The following is a 24,670-nucleotide window of genomic DNA, read 5'->3' on the forward strand; positions in this document are numbered from 1 at the left end:
ATATGTTTTTCATATACCAGATGTAGCCTCCTTCCTCTGTTTTCTTTAGCTGCTCTTTGCAGTGGTCGCCAACCTTTTGGACCTCACAGACCACCAGTTGGCAACTGCTGCTCCAAAGGTTTCCTTAAACCAACCTTTCAGACCTCACGGACCACCAGTGGTCTGTGGACCACCGGTTGGCGACTGCTGCTTAGAGTATATTTTCAATTGTCCGGGTTTTTATAAAGAATTACATTTTACAAAATACCTTACACATTCCTCCTTTAACAAAAAAGAAAGAAGAAAGAAAGAAAGAAAGAAAGAAAGAAAGAAAGAAAGAAAGAAAGAAAGAAAGAAAGAAAGAAAGAAAGAAAGAAAAAAGTCTGTTCTCACTTGACCACCAGGCCAAACTGGCTTTGTGGTTCTACCTGCTTCATGAAAACAATATCTGCATATACCAGTGATGGCGAACCTTTTGAGCTCAGCGTGTCAGCATTTTGAAAAACCCTAACTTAACTCTGGTGCCGTGTCACACATAGAAACTTTTTTTATATTTGCAACCATAGTGAAACAAAGATTTATATTTTTGATATTTATTTTATATATTTAAATGCCATTTAACAAAAAAAAAAATCAACCAAAAAAATGAGTTCGCGTGTCACCTCTGACACGCTTGTCATAGGTTCGCCATCACTGGCCTATACAAATACCTCTGCCTGCACAACATGAGTCATGAGTGTTAACCATTTCTCTGTCCCCTCCAATTTAGGCATGGCCATGTAACTTATTTTGGTCAATCAAATATATGCGAAGTGACATGTGTTACTTGCAGATGGAAGCTTTAAAAGCCAGTGAGAGATTTGTCACATATTCTTTCCCTCTTCCAGAAAGACCAATTTTTAGATCATGGCTATTCTGTCAGCTTGGGTCGTGGGATGAAGACAATGAGCAGAATCCCCGTCACTCTGTGTTAGACACAGTGTGAACCAGAAATAAGCATTTGTTTTGATAAAGCCCTCTGCTTTTGGGATTTGGTTGTTAATGAAGCATACCCTAAGCCCAGGGGTGGGCAAACTTTTTGACTCGAGGGCCACAGTGGGTTCTTAAACTGGACCGGAGGGCCGGAACAAAAGCATGGATGGAGTGTTTGTGTGAACTAATATAAATTCAAAGTAAACATCATTACATAAAAGGGTATTGTCTTTTTTTTCAATAGTTTTATTCATTTCAAACGGGCTGGATCCGGCCTGCGGGCCGTAGTTTGCCCACGGCTGCCCTAGCCTATCCTAACTAATATACTCAGGTAAGGTCTGAGACACATCCTGTAAGGATTACAGGTCTCCAATTTATCAGACACCTTGGAGCCTAAGAGGGAGCCTAATTTAATAGGTGAAACACCTTAAAAGAAGACTGAGCCCTCCCTGAAGGGATAGCTTCTCCTTGTTGGCTTCATGAAGTAGGCAGCCATATTGAGTAAGCTCACATGGACAAGAGCTTTAAATGAACTTGCTAGACTGAATGCTTTTGTCCATTTCCCTCCCCCCAATTTATATGTTAAAGCCTAATGACTGATATGATAGTATTCAGAAGTGGTGCCTTTAGGAGATGATTAGGTCATCAGGATGGAGCGATCATGAATGGGATTAGTGCCTTTATAAAACAGGCCTAAGACAAATCCCTTAACTCTCTGCCGTGTGCCACAGCAAGATCCTGTCTCCAGAAACAAGGAAGTGGGCCCTCACCAGACACTGAATCTTGATCTTGGGCTTCCCAGCCCCCAGAATTGTGAAAAATAAAGTTCTGTTGTTTATCAGTCTATAGTACTTTGCTGTAGCAGTCCAAATAAAAAGCAGTCTGCATTAGCTGGTACTAAGTAAGCTCTCAGGAATTGTAGACAACCACTATGACCCAAGGACAGCCTTCATCTGAGAGGTAGCAATTAGCTGGGAAAATACATAGACAGTCGTAATAAAATAAATTCTGCAAAGAAACGAAATGAGCTTCAAAGCAGTCTTCCAGTTAAGCCTCCAAATGACAATGCAGCCCAGTGGACACCCTGACTGCAGCCTTGTGAGACCCAGAGCAAAGGAAACAGCTGAGCATGCCCAGACTCCTGCCCTATGAAAATGTGAAATAATAAATGTGTATGTTTTAAAGTGCAAAGTTGGTAGTGATCTGTTATAGGGCAAGATAAAACTAATATACTAATAAAGGATCTTTACTTTAATGCTCCCCCCCCCCGCCCCCGCACTATCTACATAATTAGATATTGTTTCTTTGGAATTTCAAAAAATGTGAGTACCCATTATCCCACTTTTATCCAACACCACTTTGTAGTATCAAAGAAAAAAACTTAAAACTCTAAATATTGGAAAGAAAACTGTCACGATTTATAAATTATACGTCTGTCCATGTAGAAAATCCAAAAAAAAATCTGCAGATAAATTATTTGAGTAAGAAAAAATGAGAGTTTAGCAAGATACTGAATCCAAGCTCAAAATGCAACGTAGCAATTTTATTTCTACAAGCTAACAACAAAAAGGAAATAAAATTGATTTTTTAAATAATTATTATAGGATCAAAAGTGTCAAATAAATGATAATAAATCTAAAAATATATATACAAGACTTCTATGGTAAATATTTTAAACATTGAGAATTAATGAGATCGACTATTAAGTAGTTTGAAAAATTCAATATGAACTTTTTCTCCACAATTTATTTATAAATTCAATGCAATTCCATCAAAACCCTTGCTGTGTATTGGTAGAGCTTGACTAGTTGATTATAAAAGATATATGGAGCACTTTCTTGCTTTCTTTTTTCTTTTTTAAAACATTTTGATTCAAAGGCCTGGGGACAAAATCAGGGAGGTGTTGTGCCCAGAGTGAGGCGCTGGAGCCTGGATGGAAGAGAAAGGTTTAAGCCTGGGAGGGCCTCCTTGCACAGTGTTGGAGCTCAAGTCAGAGCATCCCTGAAAGGTGAATGACAGGATGAGAGGTCAACGACTGAACAAGGTCAGGAGGCATCCAACAGAGGCAGGGCAGCCCAGCTTGAGCTTTCAGAGCCTGATGGGGCAAATCATCTGCAGAAGAGGTGGCCTGGCAGGGCTCTGAGGAAGGATGGGGTGAAGAGAGCATACGCTTTGGAGGGACAGCAGTTAGAGACCATCTAGTGTGGAGTGTTACAATTCAAGTGGGAGTGAGGAGGAGATGTCTGCATGTGGCAGGGACGACAGAGACTAGTTACAAACAAGACGATTGAACAAATAATCAAAGATACTGATGAAGGGAGCCAGCTTACTGTCAGGAAAGAAAGTTAAAATTGAAAGGGAAAAACTAGAATGAACCATGTGGGATTGGATTGGAATGGAAATATTGGTAAGAGCGCCTGCTTTTCAATATATTTTTTATGCAGAACTGCAGATTAATGTATGCACGTGTGTATGTGTATTTATGTATACACATATGACCCCTGCTGCTCACTGAGGGAGCCTATGAACAATGACAACCCCAATAGCGATATGCACTCCTACCACAATTAGTGCCCAGATCTGGTTTCTAAACATCACTGGACCCTGAAAGGAATCAGGGCTTTTATGAAAACTGACTGACTCTAGGGCTAGGCAAAAAGCTACAGGATGAGCTTGAAACATCTTATTGTCCAGAGAGTAAGGAAATGCTCAAAGAATAATAGGGACAGGTAAAAAAGACATGAAGTCACCTTGAAATGGCTACCACTGGCCCAATTTTGGGGAAATTAAGCACCAAAATAATAAGCTTTTCCTTCTCCCTCACTTGTTCATTTGTTTGGTTTGGCTTTATGTATTTATCAATGTAGAAGCAATGAAAGAATAAGAATATCATCATTTGGCAAACAACGTAATAACTAATTTAAACAAGAATCACCAATGGATGTTATATAAACTGGGAGAAATTCTGAGGAATAACCAAATATTTACGGAGACTCAAATTACCTCCACACCAGATATGTGTGAAATACAAAAGGTAAATAGTACTTTTACTGTGGACAAACCTGGCAGACACTTCTTAATCACATGATCAAAGTGAATGCTGTAAGTAATGGAGCTGAGCATGTGCCTGCAGATTTGCTGCATGAGGAGAACTTAGCATCGCTTGTGACATTCTTGCCCAAATGGCATAACCTGAAGCTACATGAGGAAACTTCATACAGACCTTGGCGGAAAGTCTACAAATAACTGGCTTTTACTCTTCAAACTGTAAAAGTCATGAAAAGTTAAGGAAGCCTAAAGAATTGTCCCAGATTGAAGAAGACTAGAGAAACAGGACAATTGGACACCCACATCATTTTGAGTTTTCTTTTACTATAAAGGCTATTACTGAGATGATTGGAAAAAACTGAATAAGACCTAATATTAAATATTAATACTGAACCAATTTTAATTCCCCAATTTTGAGAATTGTACTACAGTTCCTTTTTCTTAGGAATTACACACTAAAGTATTTAGGAGTGAAGAGGCACCATGTCTAAAACTTACAAATGCTTCATATATTATACATATTATATATATATTATATGGTATATTTGATATTTCTAATGGTACTATAACAATTGTAATATATCCAAACTTTGATGGTAGCTGTAACAGTGGATATAAAAATGATGTCTGTCTAAATCTTTAGGACAAAATCCTATCTAATAAAGAGGTAATATGCAAATTGACCATCACTCCAATATAAAAGATGGCCACCCCCATGTGGACACAAGATGGCCAGCAGGGGAAGGCAGTTGTGGGCAATCAGGCCAGCAGGGGAGGGCAATTGGGGGGGACCAGGCCATCAGGAAAGGGCAGTTAGGGGTGACTGGGCCATCAGGGGAGGGCAGTTGGGGGAGATCAGGCCTGCAGGGGAAGGCAGTTAGGGGCAACCAGGCTGGCGAAGGAGGGAAGTTAGGGGTGACCAGGCCATCAGGGGAGGGCAGTAGGGGGCGATCAGGCCTGCAGGGGAGGGCAGTTAGGGGCAATCGGGCTGGCAGGGAAGCAGTTAGGCGTTGATCAGGCTGGCAGGGGAGTGGTTAGGGGGTGATCAGGCTGGCAGGCAGAAGCGGTTAGGGGCAATCAGGCAGGCAGGAAGGCGAGTGGTTGGGAGCCAGCAGTCCTGGATTGTGAGAGGGATCCCAGATTGGAGAGGGTGCAGGCTGGGCTGAGGGACACAATTCTCTCCCCCCCGCCCCCAACCCCGTGCACGAATTTCATGCACTGGGCCTCTAGTATAGTGGTACAATTGAAAAATTCACAAAAGCTATCAATTATATAGCTAGAGTGTGAATGACAACTTGTTTGTTTGGGTGTTGTTCAAAGAGCTGGCATTTTGATAGTTTGAGTATGTAAAGCTCAACAGTGCTGGCTTTAGCCTACAAAATTTGCTTAAAAGTTAATTAGATGCCAGGAAACAGAGTTTAAAATACTATATATATTTTCATCACACAAATGTGATCCAAAAGTATTTTTCTTTAATAAAGATTTTACATGTCATGAGTTTAATGGAAAATAATAAAAATATTTTGTAAATAGTCCAGTAAATACACTTTTACTATTTATGTTTCAGATCATATAATTTTTCTTCAAAATCTGTACATATTCTCGTGACGTTTTCAAAAGTAAATCTTGATATGAATTTGACTGGTCAACTAATCCTACAGGACAAGCTCTATAGGATTCAGATTCAAATTCAGCAGCATCTGGAAAAAAAAGAAAGAGTTATATTCTTTACCTAAACTATAAATAAGTAAAAGTGTTAAGAAGAAGACAAACATCTATATATGATTACAGTACATAACATAAGATTTATTATGAAATATAATTTGCCCATGGTTGCACACTGAATTGGTTGATATTGTGGTTATCAAAGCTTCTAGTTTTCTTGCCCTTCATTCATTTATTCAACAACATGCACTAAGGTAGTATGACAAGCGCTGGAGTTACAAGACAAAGGTGACAGAGTCAAACTGAAAAGACAGATAAGTAGGCAGTTTCCACTCAGAGTCATATGTACTGCAAAAAAACACAAACAGGGCACCACTGGAGTACACAGAAGGGACATCTCAGTTTTGTGTCAATCTTGCTGGCTTTTTGGTAGAGGGATTGGTAAGTTCATACCTGAAGGACAAGGAAAAAGTATGCCAGAAAGTGAAATGCAGCAGATGCCAAGATTAGAGGTGAGGATGAGCACTGTAGAATTATAAGTAGTCCAGTTTGCTAGATGCTAGAGCAAAGGGCAGAGTAGGGTAAGTAGCATCTAGAAATAAGACTGAATTATGTGGCAAGAACTAAATGGATTGTGGTATTTTTACTCCATGCAAAGGAATCTGGAGATTTTCCTGAGGGTAAAAGGTAAAAAAATGACAAAGTCAATGCCTGGAGATCTAAATGTCTCCCCTCGGGTGAGAGCTATATGAACTGTAACTGCTTGACTAAGTATTACATCACTAGCGAAAACATGAGAAGTGGACGAAGCCCAGTTTTCTGACAGCTTCAGTGTGTATGTTGACAGTTCCATAGGGATGGCAGAGGAAAGGAAGGGGACAGCCAGAAATGAAAAGAGATACATGGACTTCTGAAATTTTTAAAAAGCTATGGAATGTGATGAATAAATGCAGAATAAGTGTATTCTTCCTTATGAATATTTATGCTTTCACATTTTTCATTCATTATGTATAAGAAAACATTTAATGCAGTCTATGTTACCCAAACATGGAAACAAATGCCACTTACTGTTTACAGTGAATTTCAGAAATCAATGCTACCTAATTTGATTAATAAATTTTGGCAACATACCTTCTTTTAGTTCTCTAGTTAGAGTTTCTTCAAAGTCCTGCTGCATCTGCAATAAGTCAAATATTATTTGTTGTATTTAGGTAAAACATGAGACATTATAATAGGAATGATAAACAGCCTATGAAAGATATCCCTTAGAGACCAGACCTAACTTGGGGATTATATAAATAGAAAAATAATCACATAACTAAAATAAAATAAATTCTTATTATAATTTTAGATAATGGAAACATGTATGTGTAATGCTATTTAGATTAATCTGATAAAATTATAATTAATATTGGTCTATTGCATAAACCTGATCTCACTGGTACAAAGAAGCTTAAACATGTCAAGCCATATTTTACACATAATGCATAACTCTCAAATTCTTAGTAAAACTGCCCTTTATAAAAATTTAATCAGAGACTTCCTGGCAAGATGGCAGTGTAGGTAAATGTAGTACTCGAATCCTCCCACAACCACATCAAAACTACAACTAAACTACAGAACAACCGTCATTCAGAACTGCCTGAAATCTATCTGAATGAAAGTTCTCCAACCAGGGATTTAAATAAGAAGCCACATTGAGACTGGTGCGAGGGGAGGACAGTGGAAACAGGTTGGTCCCACACCTACATGTGGAGGATAAAAATCAGCGGAGATATCTTGGCTACCGAGGTCCCCCTGAGGAGTGAGGGATCCCAGCCTCACATCAGGTACCCCAGCCCAGGGTTCAAGTGCCAGGAAGAGAAATCCCCATAACTTCTGGCTATAACAACCAGCAGGGATTGTGGCTGAGGAAGACTGAGGGCTGCTGGGAGTCCCAGGCAGTTCCTCTTAAAGGGACCATGCACAGACTTATGCTAGACTCACAGCCTCTGAACTCTAGTGCTGTGGCAGCAGCTCCATATGAGGAGGAACGGAATTGTCTGGCATCAGGGCAAGAGCTGGAGATGCAGCTTTCTGCCAGACAAAACTGCTGGCAGAGGCCATTGTTCTTATTCTAAGACCCACCCCGCTCTCCCACTGGCACAGAGAGGGCAGGCAGGCATCATATCTGAGGCTCCATCAACCAGGCTTGCACTGTTTGCATGCCCTGGTGATTCCTCGAGACCCCACCAAAACCAACATGTGACACCACCCAAGCTGTTTCCAGAAAGGGAAGGGGTAAGGGAAAGGAAAACAGGGCAGTTCTATTCCCTAAGCAGAAAAGTCAGCAGTCTCAAGGCTTGGCAAGATAAAGTGCTTCTCATGTGTTCTGGGAAGGCCACAACAAAGTAAAAAGGGACCTTGAGAATGAATCTATAGCAAAATATTTAGCAAAGGAATTTTGAAACCTATATACAGGAGGGTATATAACTCCTCGGACCCCCACCCAACTCACTCTTCAGATTAGCTGAGAGCCCAGAGCCCTCTGCACTTCATAAGCCAGATGTATAGGCTTGCTCTCTTTGCTCTTTAATAAAGGTGCATGTTTTTATTGCTTTAATAAATTGGCTTTACACAGCGCAGTCAAGGTCCCTCGTATTAATTCATTTATATGAGAAGACAAGGATTGAGGTTGGAGACAGCCCTCTCCCACTGACTCGGGGCTGTCCAGTATACCTCTCTGGTGTCTGTGAGAGGTGCCTCTAACAAAACAAATTCTGGAGCTAAAGAAGTCAATAAATGAAGAATGGATATATTAATAACAATGACACACAATGAAAACTAGTTGCTATTTCAAGCCTCCCTATCACTGCCATCTTAGTCATCAGTCATTCAAGGGCTAACAAGGCATACAGACATAGTGAACTTCATTTTAAAAATTCACAGATAAAAAATAAATTAAAAAAATTTTTAATTCAAGTATTTCCTTAATTTAACTATATAGAAAATGTAAAACTGCTCAGTAACACATTTGATAAAAATTGAAATAAAAATGCTATAAATAAAATAGCAATTAAAAATGTTTTCTCCCATTAAGAAGATGGCAAAAATTCTCATTTAAAAACAGAAATTAATCCTTTTAGTGTTACAAGTTTATTTAATTCATAAAAGGATTTATCTCAGTTTCATTTAAATAACTAACATCCAGATATGGATAAGTGCTTGGATGTCAATCATTCACTTATGCTTAGGGGTGAAAAAACCAGGGTGCAGCAAAACTTTAAAATTGTTATGAACCATCACCAAACACAAACCCATTAGAAAGGACGCTAAAGCATCTCCAAGCATTGATCATTAGGCAATAATACTTAATTTCTAAAATAAAACTTTAATGCAGTTTTTCAAGAAATTTAAAATGTATCACTTTAGTCACATTTATTAATAAAGTTAACGATAGGTATTTTTTATAAATGACAGGTTCAGGGACTTAAAAAAGACTGTAAAATTTCAGTCTCCTTTCTATGTAAGCAAAACAATGAAGACTTTTACTTAGTGTGCATTAGTCAATTAAACAACTCAATTTCACCAAATTAAATGCAAGAATTGTATAAAAAATCTGAAACCCAAGGGAAAAAAGATAATGTAACAAACCTTGATCAAGTAAGTCTCTATGCTGTTATTTGAAATCCGTGGCCTTGAGGTAGGAATCACCATGTTTTCTCTTGGAAGAGAATGTCCATAGAGTACAAAACTATTATTAAAGTTTCCAACACCAGGTGTCTCCAGGACTGGCCTCGTATTAGGAACACTGAGTAAAGATCTGTTCTGCTGTTTCTGCAGGAGAAGTTCGGTGCTGACCTCTGCTAGCCTCTCATTAGTCCTGTGGAGATAGAAAAAAAATGCTTAGTACTTACCTTTTCCCTAAGTGACTTACATTTTTTTAAGTTGCCACAATAGTAAATGGAATTCCCCATTAAACAGGATTTTAACACTGAAAATGTGTCAGAGCAGAACTACTATATGTAAGAATAGGTTCTAAATTGTTCTAAAGAAATACCTGTGTGGAATGGGGGTTCCTAACTAACAAGTAATCTAAAGTACAGAGGAGAGAGAAATGACTATTACTGATGTGAATGGCTCATCAAATAATACTTGCTGCCTTTTGTAAGGGCTATACTCAGAGATTCTTGAAGATGCCTTTGGACACACTTAGTGAACCAGTTTAGAGATTAAAAAAACACCTCTCTAAGATATTGTCAAGCATTTGCTTTCATCACCCTTGTACAATACACTCATTACCTTGGAGATTTTAATCATTTTGCCAAGGCATAATTTAGAACAACCACCTCTAAGGCAGAACAAGATAGCCGAGTAAATTGGTTCCAACCTGGGGCACACACCCCACAGGGGGGCAATTCGAGAATGAGTTATTAACAGTGAATTTTTTGCATTTCTTATGGTTCTAGCGACCTCATATACAGTATATAAACATACATTGACACATTTATGCATTTCAGTTCTCTATTTGTATGTTTTGAAACTTTATTTGTTATTTTTTTATATCACTTCATATTATTATTTTTTAACAATTTTTTTAGTGATTTCTTCTTCAATACTTCAACTGTCCTTTTGTTCTTTTTTTTTTTCATTGATGCCATATTCTTTGGAAGCTTGTTTAGACCAAGTTAATGGCCTTTTAGGCTTCCTCCACATGAATAAAAGTTCACTTTTTTAATAATAAGAATTATATGTCACAGGGGGTGGAGGGCACCAGGATTTTAGAGATGCTTAGGTGGGGCATGGCCAAAAAAAGTTGGGAACCACACTGGCCTAGCTGGTGATCAAAATGAATGAAAACAGCTCTGGAGGCAATCAGCATATAACACTGTTACCAAGGCATGAGAGGTGGGATCTGCCCTTTGTCTTCCACATCCCCCTCAGACAGACCACCTTATCACTTTTAGCCACTTCGTTAATTATACTGCCCTTCACCCCATGTTAATCTTTCCCTATTTAACACATATATCTCTATGTAAGGATAGTTTTCTCAAGGTGCCCTGTAGTGATAATAACAAAGGTCACAATCAAGAAAGTAAATTTGCCAAATGCCAGAATGTGTCCAATACTTAACCCTTTGGATTTAAGTTATTAACTTCAAAAAAAATAGTTAAACTCGTTAATATTTCTATTTAGGGAAATTCTGACAATTTTATAATAATATTGCTGTCTAAATTATAAAACTTTCAAAGCACTTAGCTTAAAGACTAGTAGATCAGGTTAGCTACATGAAAATATTAAGGGGAAAAATCATAAAGGCACATAAAACCAAAAATGAGGGAGACGCAAACTGTTCTGAACAAAGATTTGAAGGATAAGTTCATTTACTAACATCATTTTCCAAAATTATACTACTTAGTTTCCATGTTCTACTAATCTCATGAACCTGGTTCAATAAAAATTATGCTTTAGAAACTAATTAATGAGGTAAATTTATTTTCTCTGATTCTGCCTTTTGTCGTCCACACCTGTTTTGACTTACTCGTTTAGTTTATTTGCCAATGACTTTCTACCTTCTAATTCTTCTAGGTAGAGTTGCTTATATTTTTCCAAATCTATTTCTTTAGAATCTTGATATGTTTTCATTTTGAAGAGTTCATATTCCAGATCTTTAATTCTGAGTTCCAACTGACTTCTTATTGAAGTAATATGATTCTCTCTTAACTGCTCTAGATTTTCTTGAGATGCTGCTTGTGTCTAAAGCAATAAAAAGGATATATTTTAAAATAAGTATAATCTGAATATTTATATTTGTTTCCTTTATTTTGAGTCAATGATTAAGGGAGCATCTTTAAACATGAAAAAAAGCTTAAGTTTTAAAAATTTAATATCAAAGTTAACAAAACTAAATCTACATTATAAAGATAAAGTCTTTCTTTTATTAGTACTCATACATTTGGATAATTCAAGACTAATAGAATCAATTTAAAATTTTAAAAATTGAACAATATACCTTAACTAGAGGCCCAGTGCACAAAATTCGTGCACTGGGTGGGGGGGGACCCCCTCAGCCTGGCCTGCACCCTCTCTCAGTCCAGGACCCCTCAGCAGACATCCCTCTTGCAGTTTGGGACACCTCACTCCTTACCACTCAGCTCGCTGTTCCTTAGTGCTGCCACAGAGGCAGGAGAGGCTCCTGCCACTGCTAATGCGCTCGCCAGCCATGAGCCCAGCTTCTGGCTGAGCAGCACTCCCCCTGTGGAAACACACTGACCACCAGGGGGCAGCTCCTGCATTGAGCATCTGCCCCCCGAGTATTCAGTATGCATCATAGCGACTGGTCGTCCTGGTCGTTCTACCGTAACGGTCGCTTAGGCTTTTATTATATAGACTAGAGGCCGGTGCACAAAAATTTGTGCACTTGGGTGGGGGTGGGGGGTCCCTCAGCCTGGCCTGAGCCCTCTCACAGTCTGGGACCCCTCAGGGGATGACCATCTGCTGGCTTAGGTCCGCTCCCTGGGGGGATTGGGCCTAAGATAGCAATCAGACATCCCTCTGGCAGCCCAGCAGCCCTTGGGGGATGTCCACTTGCCAGCGGGAAGCAGGCCTAAACTGCAGTCAGACATCCTTAGCGCTACTGAGGAGGCAGGAGAGGCTCCCACCACCACTGTTGTACTGGCAGCCATCAGCCTGGCTTGTGGCTGAGCAGAGCTCCTCCCATGTGAGAGCGACCTGACTACCAGAGGGCAGCTCCTGCGTTGAGCGTCTGCCCCCTGGTGGTCAGTGTGTCATAGTGACCAGTCATTCCCAGTCTTTCTGCTGTTAGGGTCAGTTTTCATATTACCCTTTTACTATATAGGATAGAGGCCTGGTGCATGGGTGGGGGCTGGCTGGTTTGCCCTGAAGGGTGTCCCGGATCAGGGTAGGGGTCCCGCTTGGGTGCCTGGCCAGCCTGGATGAGGTGCTGATGGCTGTTTGCAGCTGGTCACACCCACTTCAGGGTGGGGGTCCCACTTGGGTGCCTGGCGAGCCTGGATGAGGGGAGGATGGCTGTTTGCAGCTGGTCGCACCCCCTTCAGGGTGGGGGTCCCCACTGGGGTGCCTGGCCAGTCTGGGTCAGGGGCTGAGGGCCATTTTCAGGCTGCCGGGTGACTGAAGCTCCCAACCTCTCCTTTTTTTCTTTTTTTTTTATTCTGGGATTTATTTACCTTCTATGGCTGTCACTGGAGCTGAGAGCCAGCTTTAGCTCTGAGGCTCGGCTCCAGCTCTGAGACCTCGGCTGTTGAAAGCAGGCATCTGGGTTTGTTTGGGTTCTATAATTGTAACACTGTTGCGGTCCTGATAGCTCGAGCTCTGACAGCTGAAAGCAGGTTTCTGGGGATTGTTTAACTTCTATAATTGCAACATAGTTGCTTAGAGTGCAAGCTCAGAGGCCGGCAGCGGCAGGCAGGGAACCTTGGCTTCCTCTATCACTGAAGCATGCAAGCCTCCTGTTCGCTTCAGCTGCCTGGCTGCTGGCCGCCATCTTGGTTGGCAGTTAATTTGCATATCGCCCTGATTAACCAATGGGAAGGGTAGTGAAGTTATGGCTAATTACCATGTTTCTCTATTATTAGATAGGATAATGGTATAATTTTTAAATTACATTTTTTTCTTTTCTTCCTAATAGTCTTGTTTTACATTATTGGTCTTAAAAATAAAATTATCCTTTAATAAAAACAATTCTGAAAGATTAATTTGGTGATAATGATGAAAAAGTAAATATTGGAAGGAGAAACAAAAGCCACCTTCCTTCCAGAAATCTACAAAACAAACTGCTATTAAGGGAAGTAGGAAAATACATACAAGGTAATTTACAGTGAAATGAATTAAAGCACATTAAGATCAATAAATTAACCTGTAAAAATAGATTGACTTCTTTTAATTTTTCTACTACATCCTGTCTTGCTCTTTCTTCAATCTTCCGTTTATACTGTTCTACTTCACCAAATTCTACCACATTCATTTCTAAAAGTCTATTGAGGTTTACTACTTCTTGTTTCCACTTCTTTTTTTCATTCTCTAGCTTTTCACATTTCTTTTGTATTGCTTTCATAGATAATAACTCCTGTTGAAGAAATTTATTTTTTTCATCCAGATGTATACACTTTGAAGATGCACTTTCCAGTTTTGCTGTAAGATCATCATTCTGCAAGAATAAAATAATATAGTTTGGTTATGAAGGTGTAGACTAAGAATAGTCTAACTCAACACCAGTATCAAATTTTGAAGCAAATTTAGTTGCAATCAAATGTTATCTGTACTGTTGTAGAGTCTTAGAATGTGGAATTTTGAATTATTCAAGATTAAGACCAAAGTTAAAACCATCAGGAGTCACAAAAATATAATTATTGTCATCTTTGCCACACAATGTGTACACTTGATTTTATACTCTTTTTTCTATGACTGTTTCATGTCTTTCCTCCACAAAATGACTATAGGTCACCTCTTAGTAGAAAGTCTTTACCTCTTCCCCAATATTAATTCTCCATATTTTTTAAAGACGTTTTAGGGATATCATATTGAGATATTTAGACCTGAATAAATAAATGCCTCCCCAAATAAGATTTTCAAAATAAGACTTTAATTAATGAATCTTATAAATACAGATTCTAATGTCATAGACTGAACTACCAATGTTTGATGCTAAGTTGAATTGTATTCAAGAAGAAATGATTACCAGGGTTAAATAGAAATCACATCTGCCACTATAAAGTGAGATGAGCCGTACATTTTTAAGAAAAATAACAACAAAAAGGCTTAGTTTAGTAGTGCTATCTTGAAATTGTTATTTTCCACAAAATAAGAGAACATACTAAACAACAACAACACAACAAAAACTTGCTGGAAATTCAGTCCTGACTTTGGGAAAACTACTTTCTTTAGATATGATGATGATTTAGCCAGACAAGGTGAATATTGTGGAGTTTCTAAAACACATCTACAAATTCTTTGGCACATCTCCATGAAATAGGTGCCTACTACTAACAGTTTCTAGTGAATAGAATAGGGTGGCACTGCTGTATGACTGCTATGTCTGGTGATACTCTCTCCCTCTAGGGAAGCTCACCCTGAGAACCCAGCCACCATCTTGTAAAGAACGAAGCAGCCCAGGCCACATAGCCAGTCCTCGTATAGGTGTCCAGCTGAGACTGCCCCAGCGAATGACCCAGCAAGAAGCCTGCTGCACCTGATAGGTGAATGAACAAGCCTTAAGATGATTCCAGGTCCCAGTTTCAAGTTATCCCAGCTGATGGCAAGTCAAAAAGAAATGAGCTGGCCTTACTGAGCCTGGCCTCACTGCAGATTTGTGAACAAAATTAATGCTGTTTTGAGCTACTAGCTTTGGAGGTGTTTTATTTAGCAGCAATCAATAACTGGCACAGATACTGACATTAAAAATAGAGTGTTAACACTAAAAGAGAAAAAAACACACACATGTGGAGGTACCTTTGAATAGGAGGCAGGTGGAACCTGAGATAATGTAGAGAAGCATGAGAATGAAAACCAAAGGGCCTCCAAGAAACAGTGAGTGGAGGCCTGATGGTCCCTAAAGAGGCTGACAGCAAGGGCTTCTAGGCAAGTGAACAAAATGACACTGAAACGAGGATGACAGGGATTCTCACCATGAAGCAGCTGAAAGTGAAATTGATGAGAAAGATAAGCTAAAGAAAGACTATCCTATATAATAAAACCCTAATATGCTAAGTGCCCTGTCATTCAGACGGGCATTAAACCAATCAAAGCAAGATATGCTAATGATATGCTAACGCTGCTCAACTGCTCGCAATGATATGCACTGACCACCAGGGGACAGACTGTTGACCGGTCGACCAGTCGCTATGACTGGCACTGATCACCAAGGGGCAGATGTTCCAACTGGTAGGTTAGTTTGCTGCTGGTGTCTGGCAGATCAGGACTGAGCAAGATGGGCCAGATACATCCTAGAACCCTCCTATGGTCCCTCCCCGGCTGGCCAACTTCCCGCATCCCTCCCCGGCCCTGATCATGCACCAGTGGGGTCTCTCGGCCTGGCCTGCACCTTCTTGCAATCCGGGACCCCTTGGGGGATGTTAGAGAGCTGGTTTTGGCCCAATCCCACAGGCCAGGCTGAGGGACCCCACTGGTGCATGAATTTGTGCACCTGGCCTCTAGTTAAATATAAGAGAACCAGGACTTACGGTTTCAAATATCCATTTTCCATTTATAGCTTCTCCCACATGTCCAATAATCAAATAATTTTAAAATAAACAAATGGCTTCTGGGCTAACATCAAATCCAGGGTGCTTCCTGGGAAACAGTCTAAGGATGACTAAGCAAGACTATAAAACCCTTAAGATCTCAGAGAGATTTATGTGGTACCTCACATTCCTCTAAGGATTTTCAGAATGTAAGAATTTTAAAGGCATTGTCCTCCAGGAAGCCCAAGCTATCTGAAAAACATTTATGAAAGTGGCTTTTCTAATGGCATGAACCCAATAAAATTCACAGGAAACTCAAAGCTTCTAAGAGAACTGTGGTAGCAAAACCCTGTTTGCTAGCTTGGACTAAAGGAGACCAAGACCATAAAGACCTGTGGGTGTTAGATGATGTTCTACAGGGAGGAAGCAGGCTAAGAAAGAGCTGAAAGCACAGGTCACTTCTTATGAAAAGGACAGAACAAAGAGCTCAGAGGGAACAGCCACGGCCATGGAGAATCATTCCATGTTCAGAACTAAGTTTTCATTTCCTCAGTGAGGAAACAGAGAAAATTATGAAATCATTTTAAATCTTAGTAGTAAAACAAATGCAGTGTTTTTTGGCACCATTTAAATACAATTTCTCCTCTACCGTACTTCAAACTTGTCTGTATTGGAGAGTAAGACCACCTCATCTTTATGTTATACTGCAATACTTCACCATAGCACACAAATTTGCTTTAAAATTTTGACATTTCAAATTGAGAGATTTCCAAAGAGGAAAGGTGACAGTCCAGATTTTAATCTTTTCCTCCCTAGGCAGTAAAATCTATCAATGAGTCTATGGATTAGGAGTTAAACATAGTGAAATAGATGACTAAGTCATATTAACATAAGAAACATTCAAACCTGTAAATAATTTTTGTAAATTTGTTTGAGCCAGGAAGCAGAATCTCAATGCATTGAGACAATACTCCTGAGAAAGGTGGTTTTTCACCTATTTTTATAAATTACCATAAAAGGTAGAGACATAACTGGGTTACATGTAATCCATTGGTGACAGAATAGGGAGACAGGAGAAATCAAAGGATAGGGGGGTCCTCTGGGATTGGGTAAAAAGTAAAATGATAGACACAAGTTTCTTTTACATAGGTGGGTATAGGATAGTTAAGTCAACAATTAACATAACAATAATCCTATATAATAAAGAACTAATATGCAAATGGTTATCATGCCATCAGGGTCATCACACTGTCACACTGTAATGGCTCAGACACTCAACACTGGGGAGAGAGGGATGGGGACCAGCCAGGCTGTGGCCCTGGAGAGGGATAAGCCACATGCCCAGCTGTTCCGGGTGCCAGTAGCTGTGCCTGTGCCTGCAGCCCAGGAGAGGGACAATCCACACGCCCCACAGTCCCCGTGGTCCTGGGTGCCAGTGGTTGTGCCTGTGGCCCAGGAGAGGGGCAAGCCATCTGTCCACGGTCCCCTGCGGCTGTGGCCGGCCCGGGAGAAGCCAGCCTGGGTCCTGGGTGCCTGTGGCTGGCCAGAGGGAGGGAAGCCCGAGTGCCTGCGACCAGTCGGAGGAGAGAATCCTGAGTCCCGGGTGTGGAGCGAGGCAGAGGCAGTTAGGGGCGATCAGGTCAGCAGGGAAGCAGTTAGGGGCTATCAGGCAGGCAGGCAGAGGTGGTTAGGGGCAATCAGTCAGGAAGGCAGAGGAGTTAGGGATGATCAGGCAAGCAGGAAGGTGAGTAGTTAGGAGCCAGCGGTCCTGGATTGCGAGAGGCAGTTGGACATCCCCCGAGGGGGTGTGGAGAGGGTGTGGGCTGAGCTGAAGGACTGCCTCTCCCTCTACCCCCCACCCCCCCCCCCGTGCATGAGTTTCATACACCAGGCCTCTAGTAATGAGATATTTTGTGGTCTCCATCCTGAGGGGTCTGAAAAAAAGGGAAGTTACAAGTTACCCTGACATTCCAAAGATATGTTATTTAGATGCAAAAAGACATTAGGCTCAGTTAAGATCAAAATTGATCCTTGTCAGGGAAGACACCAGCCTAAGATATGACTACCTACCATGCCGGGAGCCGGTCCATCCTTGCTGTTTCAAGGGACCTGGCATATATGGCATACGGTTCTTAATATGCTTGCTCACCTTCTTGGCGCTGTGTTTTAACCAAGGTCACCTCTCCGAGAAAGGTTGAATCCCCAGGTAGGGATTTTCCCCTGAAGTTAGGGAGGGAATAAAACCCCTCAACTAAGTGCCAGGCGGGTAATTAATCCCTTTAACTACGAACAATCATGCTTAAACTACATAATCTTTTCTCCCTGGAATGGAGATAAGAAACGCCCTAACCTTTGTAATAGAGATTGATAGGATTGAATCAACTGGTATAAATACAGTTGTAACAAGACAGAAATACTCAGAACTCAGAACTCAGGAGACAGAACTCAGAACACAGAACTGAGAACACAGGGCTTGGAAGACAGGACCAAGAGAGACAGAGCCTAGGCACAGAACCTACACAGAACGTTCTCTAGAGACAGAAGAACTTCGCTGGAGAGAGCATGCCGGAGGATCCTGGAGAGGGACTGGCTTTGGAGCCTAGAGACAGAGCCTAGCGGGAGAACATGGTAAGGGATCCTGGACTGAACCTGACTACAGAGATTGGCAGGAGAACCTGACTGGAACCTGGACACTGAACCTGACTGGAGAACCTGGACCGAACCTGGCTGGAGACCCTGACAAGAGAACCTGGCTATGATGATCACCTGAACACTGCCTCCATGTCCTTCCTTCTTCGCCGACTCCGTCTACACCTTTGGGAACCCCTGGACCCGCTGGGGCTGAACCCCGGCATATGGCGCCCGAACAGGGACCCCTAGGTAAGCGCCCCACACTCGGGACGGATCGGACTCCACCGTAGGAATAGGGTAGATAGTCTTCGCCGACTCCGTCCACACCTTTGGGAACCCATGGAACAGGATTCCCCTAGGTAAGCCGCCCCATTGAGAACCTCCACACTCGGGACGGATCAGACTCCACCGTAGGAAGAGGGTGGATAGTCTTCGCCGACTCCGTCCACACCTTTGGGAACACCTGGAAAAGGATTCCCCTAGGTAAGCCCCCCCCCATTGAGAACCCCCACACTCGGGACGGATAGGACTCCACCAGGGTGCTACAGACCCCCCTATAGAGGATAAGTAGGGTAAGAAGGTGGATAGTACAGAACTTAGATTGAGAAGATGTGCCATACTGAGTCCAAAGAAAGAAGACTCTGTATTGATTCTTAGATTGAGAAGATGTGCCATACTGAGTCCAAAGAAAGAAGACTCTGTATTGATCTTTAGATTAAGAAGATGTGCCATACTGAGTCTAAAGAAAAAAGACTCCGTATTGATCTTTTAACATATATGCTTGTTAGCAGAGGAATTAAGGTTACTCCCAGTCAGACAGAACATTTTATACAAGAAATACGTCCATGCTTTTCTGAGGAAGGAAAGGTGCCGGAAAGGTAAATGTAGAGGCATGGGAGAAGGTAGGCCCAAGGAGCCTTATCCTTAACCCCACTGCAGCCTTTCCACCCCGGGAAAGTGCAGGATTGGCAAGCTCTCCCTGGGGTGATAGATCAGGACTCAGGTAATAGCAGAAAGCGCCAATCCTACTCTTAAAATGGATACAAGAGAGCGTTTGAGGTTTTTCTTTTTAATGCCTGCTTTTAAAAAATAAAAAAGGGGGAATTTGCCGGGAGCCGGTCCATCCTTGCTGTTTCAAGGGACCTGGCATATATGGCATACGGTTCTTAATATGCTTGCTCACCTTCTTGGCGCTGTGTTTTAACCAAGGTCACCTCTCCGAGAAAGGTTGAATCCCCAGGTAGGGATTTTCCCCTGAAGTTAGGGAGGGAATAAAACCCCTCAACTAAGTGCCAGGCGGGTAATTAATCCCTTTAACTACGAACAATCATGCTTAAACTACATAATCTTTTCTCCCTGGAATGGAGATAAGAAACGCCCTAACCTTTGTAATAGAGATTGATAGGATTGAATCAACTGGTATAAATACAGTTGTAACAAGACAGAAATACTCAGAACTCAGAACTCAGAACTCAGGAGACAGAACTCAGAACACAGAACTGAGAACACAGGGCTTGGAAGACATGACCAAGAGAGACAGAGCCTAGGCACACAACCTACACAGAGCGTTCTCTAGAGACAGAAGAACTTCACTGGAGATCCAGAGCAGAACCTCTCTGGAGATCCAGACCAGAACTTGGCTGGAGATCCGGGCTAGAGATCCTGGCTAGGCTGCTGATCAACTGAACGCTGTCTCCGTGTCATTCCTTCTTCGCCGACTCCGTCCACACCTTTGGGGACCCCTGGACCTGCTGGGGTTGGACCCCGGCACTACCATACCTGCTTTTGGTTAAAGTTTAATTTCAGAACATTCTTTGTGGTTATTTTAGGTCTCTGAGTTTGCAAGGCCACCATGCAGGCATTTTCTGAGCTAGTCAGGTTAGCATGTGGCCCCTTTTCATCCAGTCAGCAGATCCTGTTACCAGAATTTCATGGAAATGGGAGTGAAGTGGGAGGCACTGGGTTAGAGATTAAACTTTTGCATGGAGAAAAAAGGAGTAGATATTACCTTTGTAAGCCTACTTTTCCATCACGTCACAGAGTCAGCAAAACATAAGCTGGCCACAGACTTCATCAAGAAGCAAAAAAAATCTTCACAAAAGTAGAGTTAAAAACATTCCACTACACTGACTTTTTATTATTACTAGAGGCCCGGTGCACAGATTTGTCCATGGGGGGGGGGGGTGTTCCCCTCAGCCTGGCCTGCACCCTCTTGCAATCCAGGACCATTTCGGGGAAGTCTGACTGCCAGTTTAGGCTAGACCTGCAGGGATTGGGCCTAAACTGGCAGTCAGACATCCCCTGAGGGATGCAGCTGTGCGCCAAGAAGCAGGCGGCCAGGGAGGAGCCTGAGCCAGCGTCGCACCACTCACGCACATCCCAGTCCGCTGTGCCTGCCACCGCAGCTTGGTAGCACTGCCACAGAGTCGGAAGAGGCTCCCGCCACTACTGTGCTTGCCAGACATGAGCCCAGCTTCTGGATGAGCAGGCACTCCCTGGGAATGCACTGACCACCAGGGGGCAGCTCCTGCATTGAACATCTGCCCCCTGGTGGTCAGTGTGCATCATAGCAACTGGTTGACCAGTCGTTCCAGTTGTAACAGTCGCTTAGCATTTTATATAGAGAGACTAGAGGCCTGGTGCACAAAAATTTGTGCACTCGGGAGGGAGGGGGCGTCCCTCAGCCCGGCTTGTGCCCTCTCGCAGTCTGGGACCCCTCGGGAAATAATGACCTGCTGGCTTAAGCCTGCTCCCGGGTGGCAGAGGGCAGGCCCAATCCCTAGGTACAGCCCCTGGTCGGGTTCAGAGCAGGGCTGATTGAGGAGTTGGGGCGCCGCCCCCTGTCATGCACAGAGCAGGGCGGATTGGGAGGTTGCGATGCCACCCGCAGTCACGCTCAGGGTAGGGCCGATTGAGGGGCTGGGGCACCACCCCCTGTCACACTCAAGGCAGGGTCGATGGGGAGGTTGTGGCGCCACCCCCTGTCATGCACAGAGCAGGGCCAATCAGGGGGTTGGGGCACTGCCCCCTGTCACTCACAGAGCAGGGCCCATCAGAGGGTTTGGGGCTCTGTACCCTGTCACGCATGGAGCAGGGTCGATTAGGGGGTTGGGGAGCTCCCCCCTGTCACGCACAGAGCAGGGCCCATCAGGGGTTTGGGGAGCTCCCCCGTCATGCACAGAGTAGGGCCGATAGGGGAATTGGAGCACTGCCCCCTGTCACAGAGCTGCAGGGCGAGCAGGGGGTTTGGGCGCTGCCCCCTGTCACGCTGATCCTGGTGCTGGAGGGCCTCGCGGCTCCGCTGATCCTGGTGCAGGGAGGCATATTACCCTTTTACTATATAGGATAGAGGCCTGGTGCACGGGTGGGGGCCGGCTGGTTTGCCCTGAAGGGTGTCCTGGATCAGGGTGGGGGTCCCCACTGGGGTGCCTGGCCAGCCTGGATGAGGGGATGATGGCTGTTTGCAGCTGGTCACATTCCCTTCAGGGTGGGGGTCCCCACTGGGGTGCCTGGCCAGTCTGGGTGAGGGGCTGAGGGCTGTTTTCAGGCTGGCGGGTGACTGAAGCTCCCAACCCCTCCTTTTTTTCTTTTTCTTTTTTTTATTCTGGGCCAGCTTTAGCTCTGAGGCTTGGCTCCAGCTCTTAGGCCTCCGCTGCTGAAAGCAGGTGTCTGGTTTGTTTGGGTTCTAGAATCGAAACACTGTTTCAACTCCAGCTCTGAGATCCCGGCTGGCTGAAAGCAGGTTTCTGGGGTTTTGTTTAGCTTCTATATTTGTAACAATGTTTCAAACTGCAAGCTCAGAGGCTGGCAGCGGCAGGCGGGAAACATTGGAGTCCTCCGTCACTGAAGCAAGCAAGCCTCATGTTCGCTTCAAGCTGCCTGGCTGCCGGCTGCCATCTTGGCTGGCAGTTAATTTGCATATCGCCCTGATTAGCCAATGGGAAGGGTAGCAGAAGTATGGCTAATTACCATGTTTCTCTTTTATTAGATAGGATACTAGAGGCCTGATGCACAAAATTCATGCAAGGGGCTGGGCCCCCGCCACCACTGCGGCTGTCTTGGCCCCTGCCACCGCAGCAGCTGCCTCTGCCTTGGCTGTGGCACTGGGGGCCTCTGCTGCCTCTGCCTCGGCCCCCGCCTGCCACTGTGGCCAGGGGCCTCTGCTTTGGCCCCTGCCACCGTGGCTTCATCCAGAAGGTCGTCCAGTCTAGTAAGCATATTACGCTTTTATTATTATAAAATAACTGGTAATATGCAAAATGACTGGGAAGGAGTTCTCATAAAATTTGATTTGGTACTGGCATAAGGACAGACTTATAGATCAATGAACTAGAAGGGAGAATTCAAAAATTAACCCTCACATTATCACCTAGAGCTTTCCAACAAGGATGCCAAACAAGTAAATCAGACATGAATAGTCTTTTTTTAACAAATTGTACTGGGACAACTGGATATTCACAGCTAAATAATAAAATTAGACATCTAACTCATACTATACATAAAAATTAACTCAAAATGTAAATGCTAAAACTACAAAACTCTTTGAAGGAAACATAGATGTGTATTTGGATGTCTTTTTAGTTGTGAAACCAAAAGACAAAAATAGATTAACTGGACTTCAAAATCAAAAACTTCTGAGCTTTAATAGATACCATCAAGAAAGTGAAAAGGTGAACTGAATGGAAGGAATATTTGAAAATCCTTTATCTAATAAGGAATTTTTAACTAGGATATATAAAGAACTCTTACAATTCAATAATAAAAAATCCAATTAAAATCAGGCAAAGGAATTGAATAGACAGTTCTTCAAAGAAGATATATGAATGGGTAATAAGCACAAGAAAAGATGGTCAACATGATTAGCCACTGGAAAAGTACAAATCAAAACCACAAAAAGATGTCACTTCACACCCATCAGGATGGCTACAATCAAGACAGGCAATGATAGTGTTGGCAAGAATGTGGAGGAATTGGAACTCCCATACATGCATATGAAAATGTAAAATGGTGCAGCTACTTTGGAAAACAGTCTGGCTGTTCCACAAAAGGTTAAAGATATGAATCAGCAATTCCATTTTATAAGTATATTCCTAAGAGAATGAAAATATATGTCCACATAAAAACTTGGGCATGGATGTTCATAGCAGCATTATTAACCAAGCCAAAAAGTGGTAACAGAAAGATCCATCAAATGATGAACACACAGGAAAATGTGGTTGCTCCAGACAATGAAATGTTATTCAGCAATAAACAGAAATGAAGTACTGATGATACATGCTCCAAAATAGATGTGCCTTAAAAACACTATGCTAATTAAAAGAGGCAGTCAGAAGGACCACGTATTGTGTGATTCCATTGACAGGAAATGTGCAGAATAGACAAATCTATAGAGACCAAGAGTAGAGTGGTGGTTCCTTAGGACTCGGAAGAGGAGAAAGTGGACACCCTGCACCGGCTTACTTTTTAAGGTGATACTAACGGGCATAGGGCTATTTTTTAAGGTGATGAAAATGTTCTAAAATTTATTTGTGATGATCATTGTATAACTCTTTGAATGTAGAAAAAGCCACTGCATTGTACATTTCAAATGAGTGAACTGCATGGTATTTGCATTATATCTCAATAAAGCTGTTACCCCCCCAAAAAAATTTTGATTTGGTGCTGGTGCCTGAGGACCTGTAATGAAATGGTATGCTTCTTATCAGGGTTCAAGATAGGAGAGTTAACAATATGCCCTTTTAATAGAAAAGTGATCAGGAAAAAAGCTCTTTTTCACTGATATCAAGTCTACAAAATTAATAGAAAAATCTATATTTCATTGCTCAAAGCATCAAGTGATATATATTTTCCCAACTTAGGTGATCTGTGGTCCCAAAACTGATTTAAAAATTACCTTATGTTTTAATATATTAATCTGAATATCCATTTCAACTTGATTCGGTTTTAAATCTCCAGGGAAACTAAGCTCTTCATTTTCATATTCATTTAACTTCCTTTTTGTAATTTTTAAGAGTTTCTTAAATCTGCAGAAATGTGTAAAATGAGTAAGTCAAATTCTTTAAGGATACATATTTAATAATTATTTAAACAGATATTATGTTCTGTAATATAAACCTATAAATTATATCCTTTCATTTGTCCCAATTTAATATTGTTTGAAACTATACTACTAAATT

General features: G+C 42.2%; 1 protein-coding gene across 1 annotated transcript in view; it reads right to left on the reverse strand.

Annotated features, from left to right (window-relative positions):
* Window positions 1-5,454: 5,454 nt before the first annotated feature.
* The window catches only part of LOC132242583 (ankyrin repeat domain-containing protein 26-like), a 109,151-nt gene continuing 89,935 nt past the window's right edge, over window positions 5,455-24,670 (reverse strand). The window contains exons 28-33 of the mRNA XM_059711365.1: window positions 24,388-24,517; window positions 13,541-13,831; window positions 11,186-11,400; window positions 9,298-9,526; window positions 6,796-6,841; window positions 5,455-5,699 (exon numbers count right to left, since the gene is read on the reverse strand). Coding sequence (XP_059567348.1) covers window positions 5,563-5,699; window positions 6,796-6,841; window positions 9,298-9,526; window positions 11,186-11,400; window positions 13,541-13,831; window positions 24,388-24,517 — 1,048 coding nt within the window. The 3' untranslated portion in view covers window positions 5,455-5,562. The remainder of the gene's footprint in view (window positions 5,700-6,795; window positions 6,842-9,297; window positions 9,527-11,185; window positions 11,401-13,540; window positions 13,832-24,387; window positions 24,518-24,670) is intronic.

This window comes from Myotis daubentonii, chromosome 1, assembly GCF_963259705.1.
Source record: "Myotis daubentonii chromosome 1, mMyoDau2.1, whole genome shotgun sequence".
NCBI lineage: Eukaryota > Metazoa > Chordata > Mammalia > Chiroptera > Vespertilionidae > Myotis > Myotis daubentonii.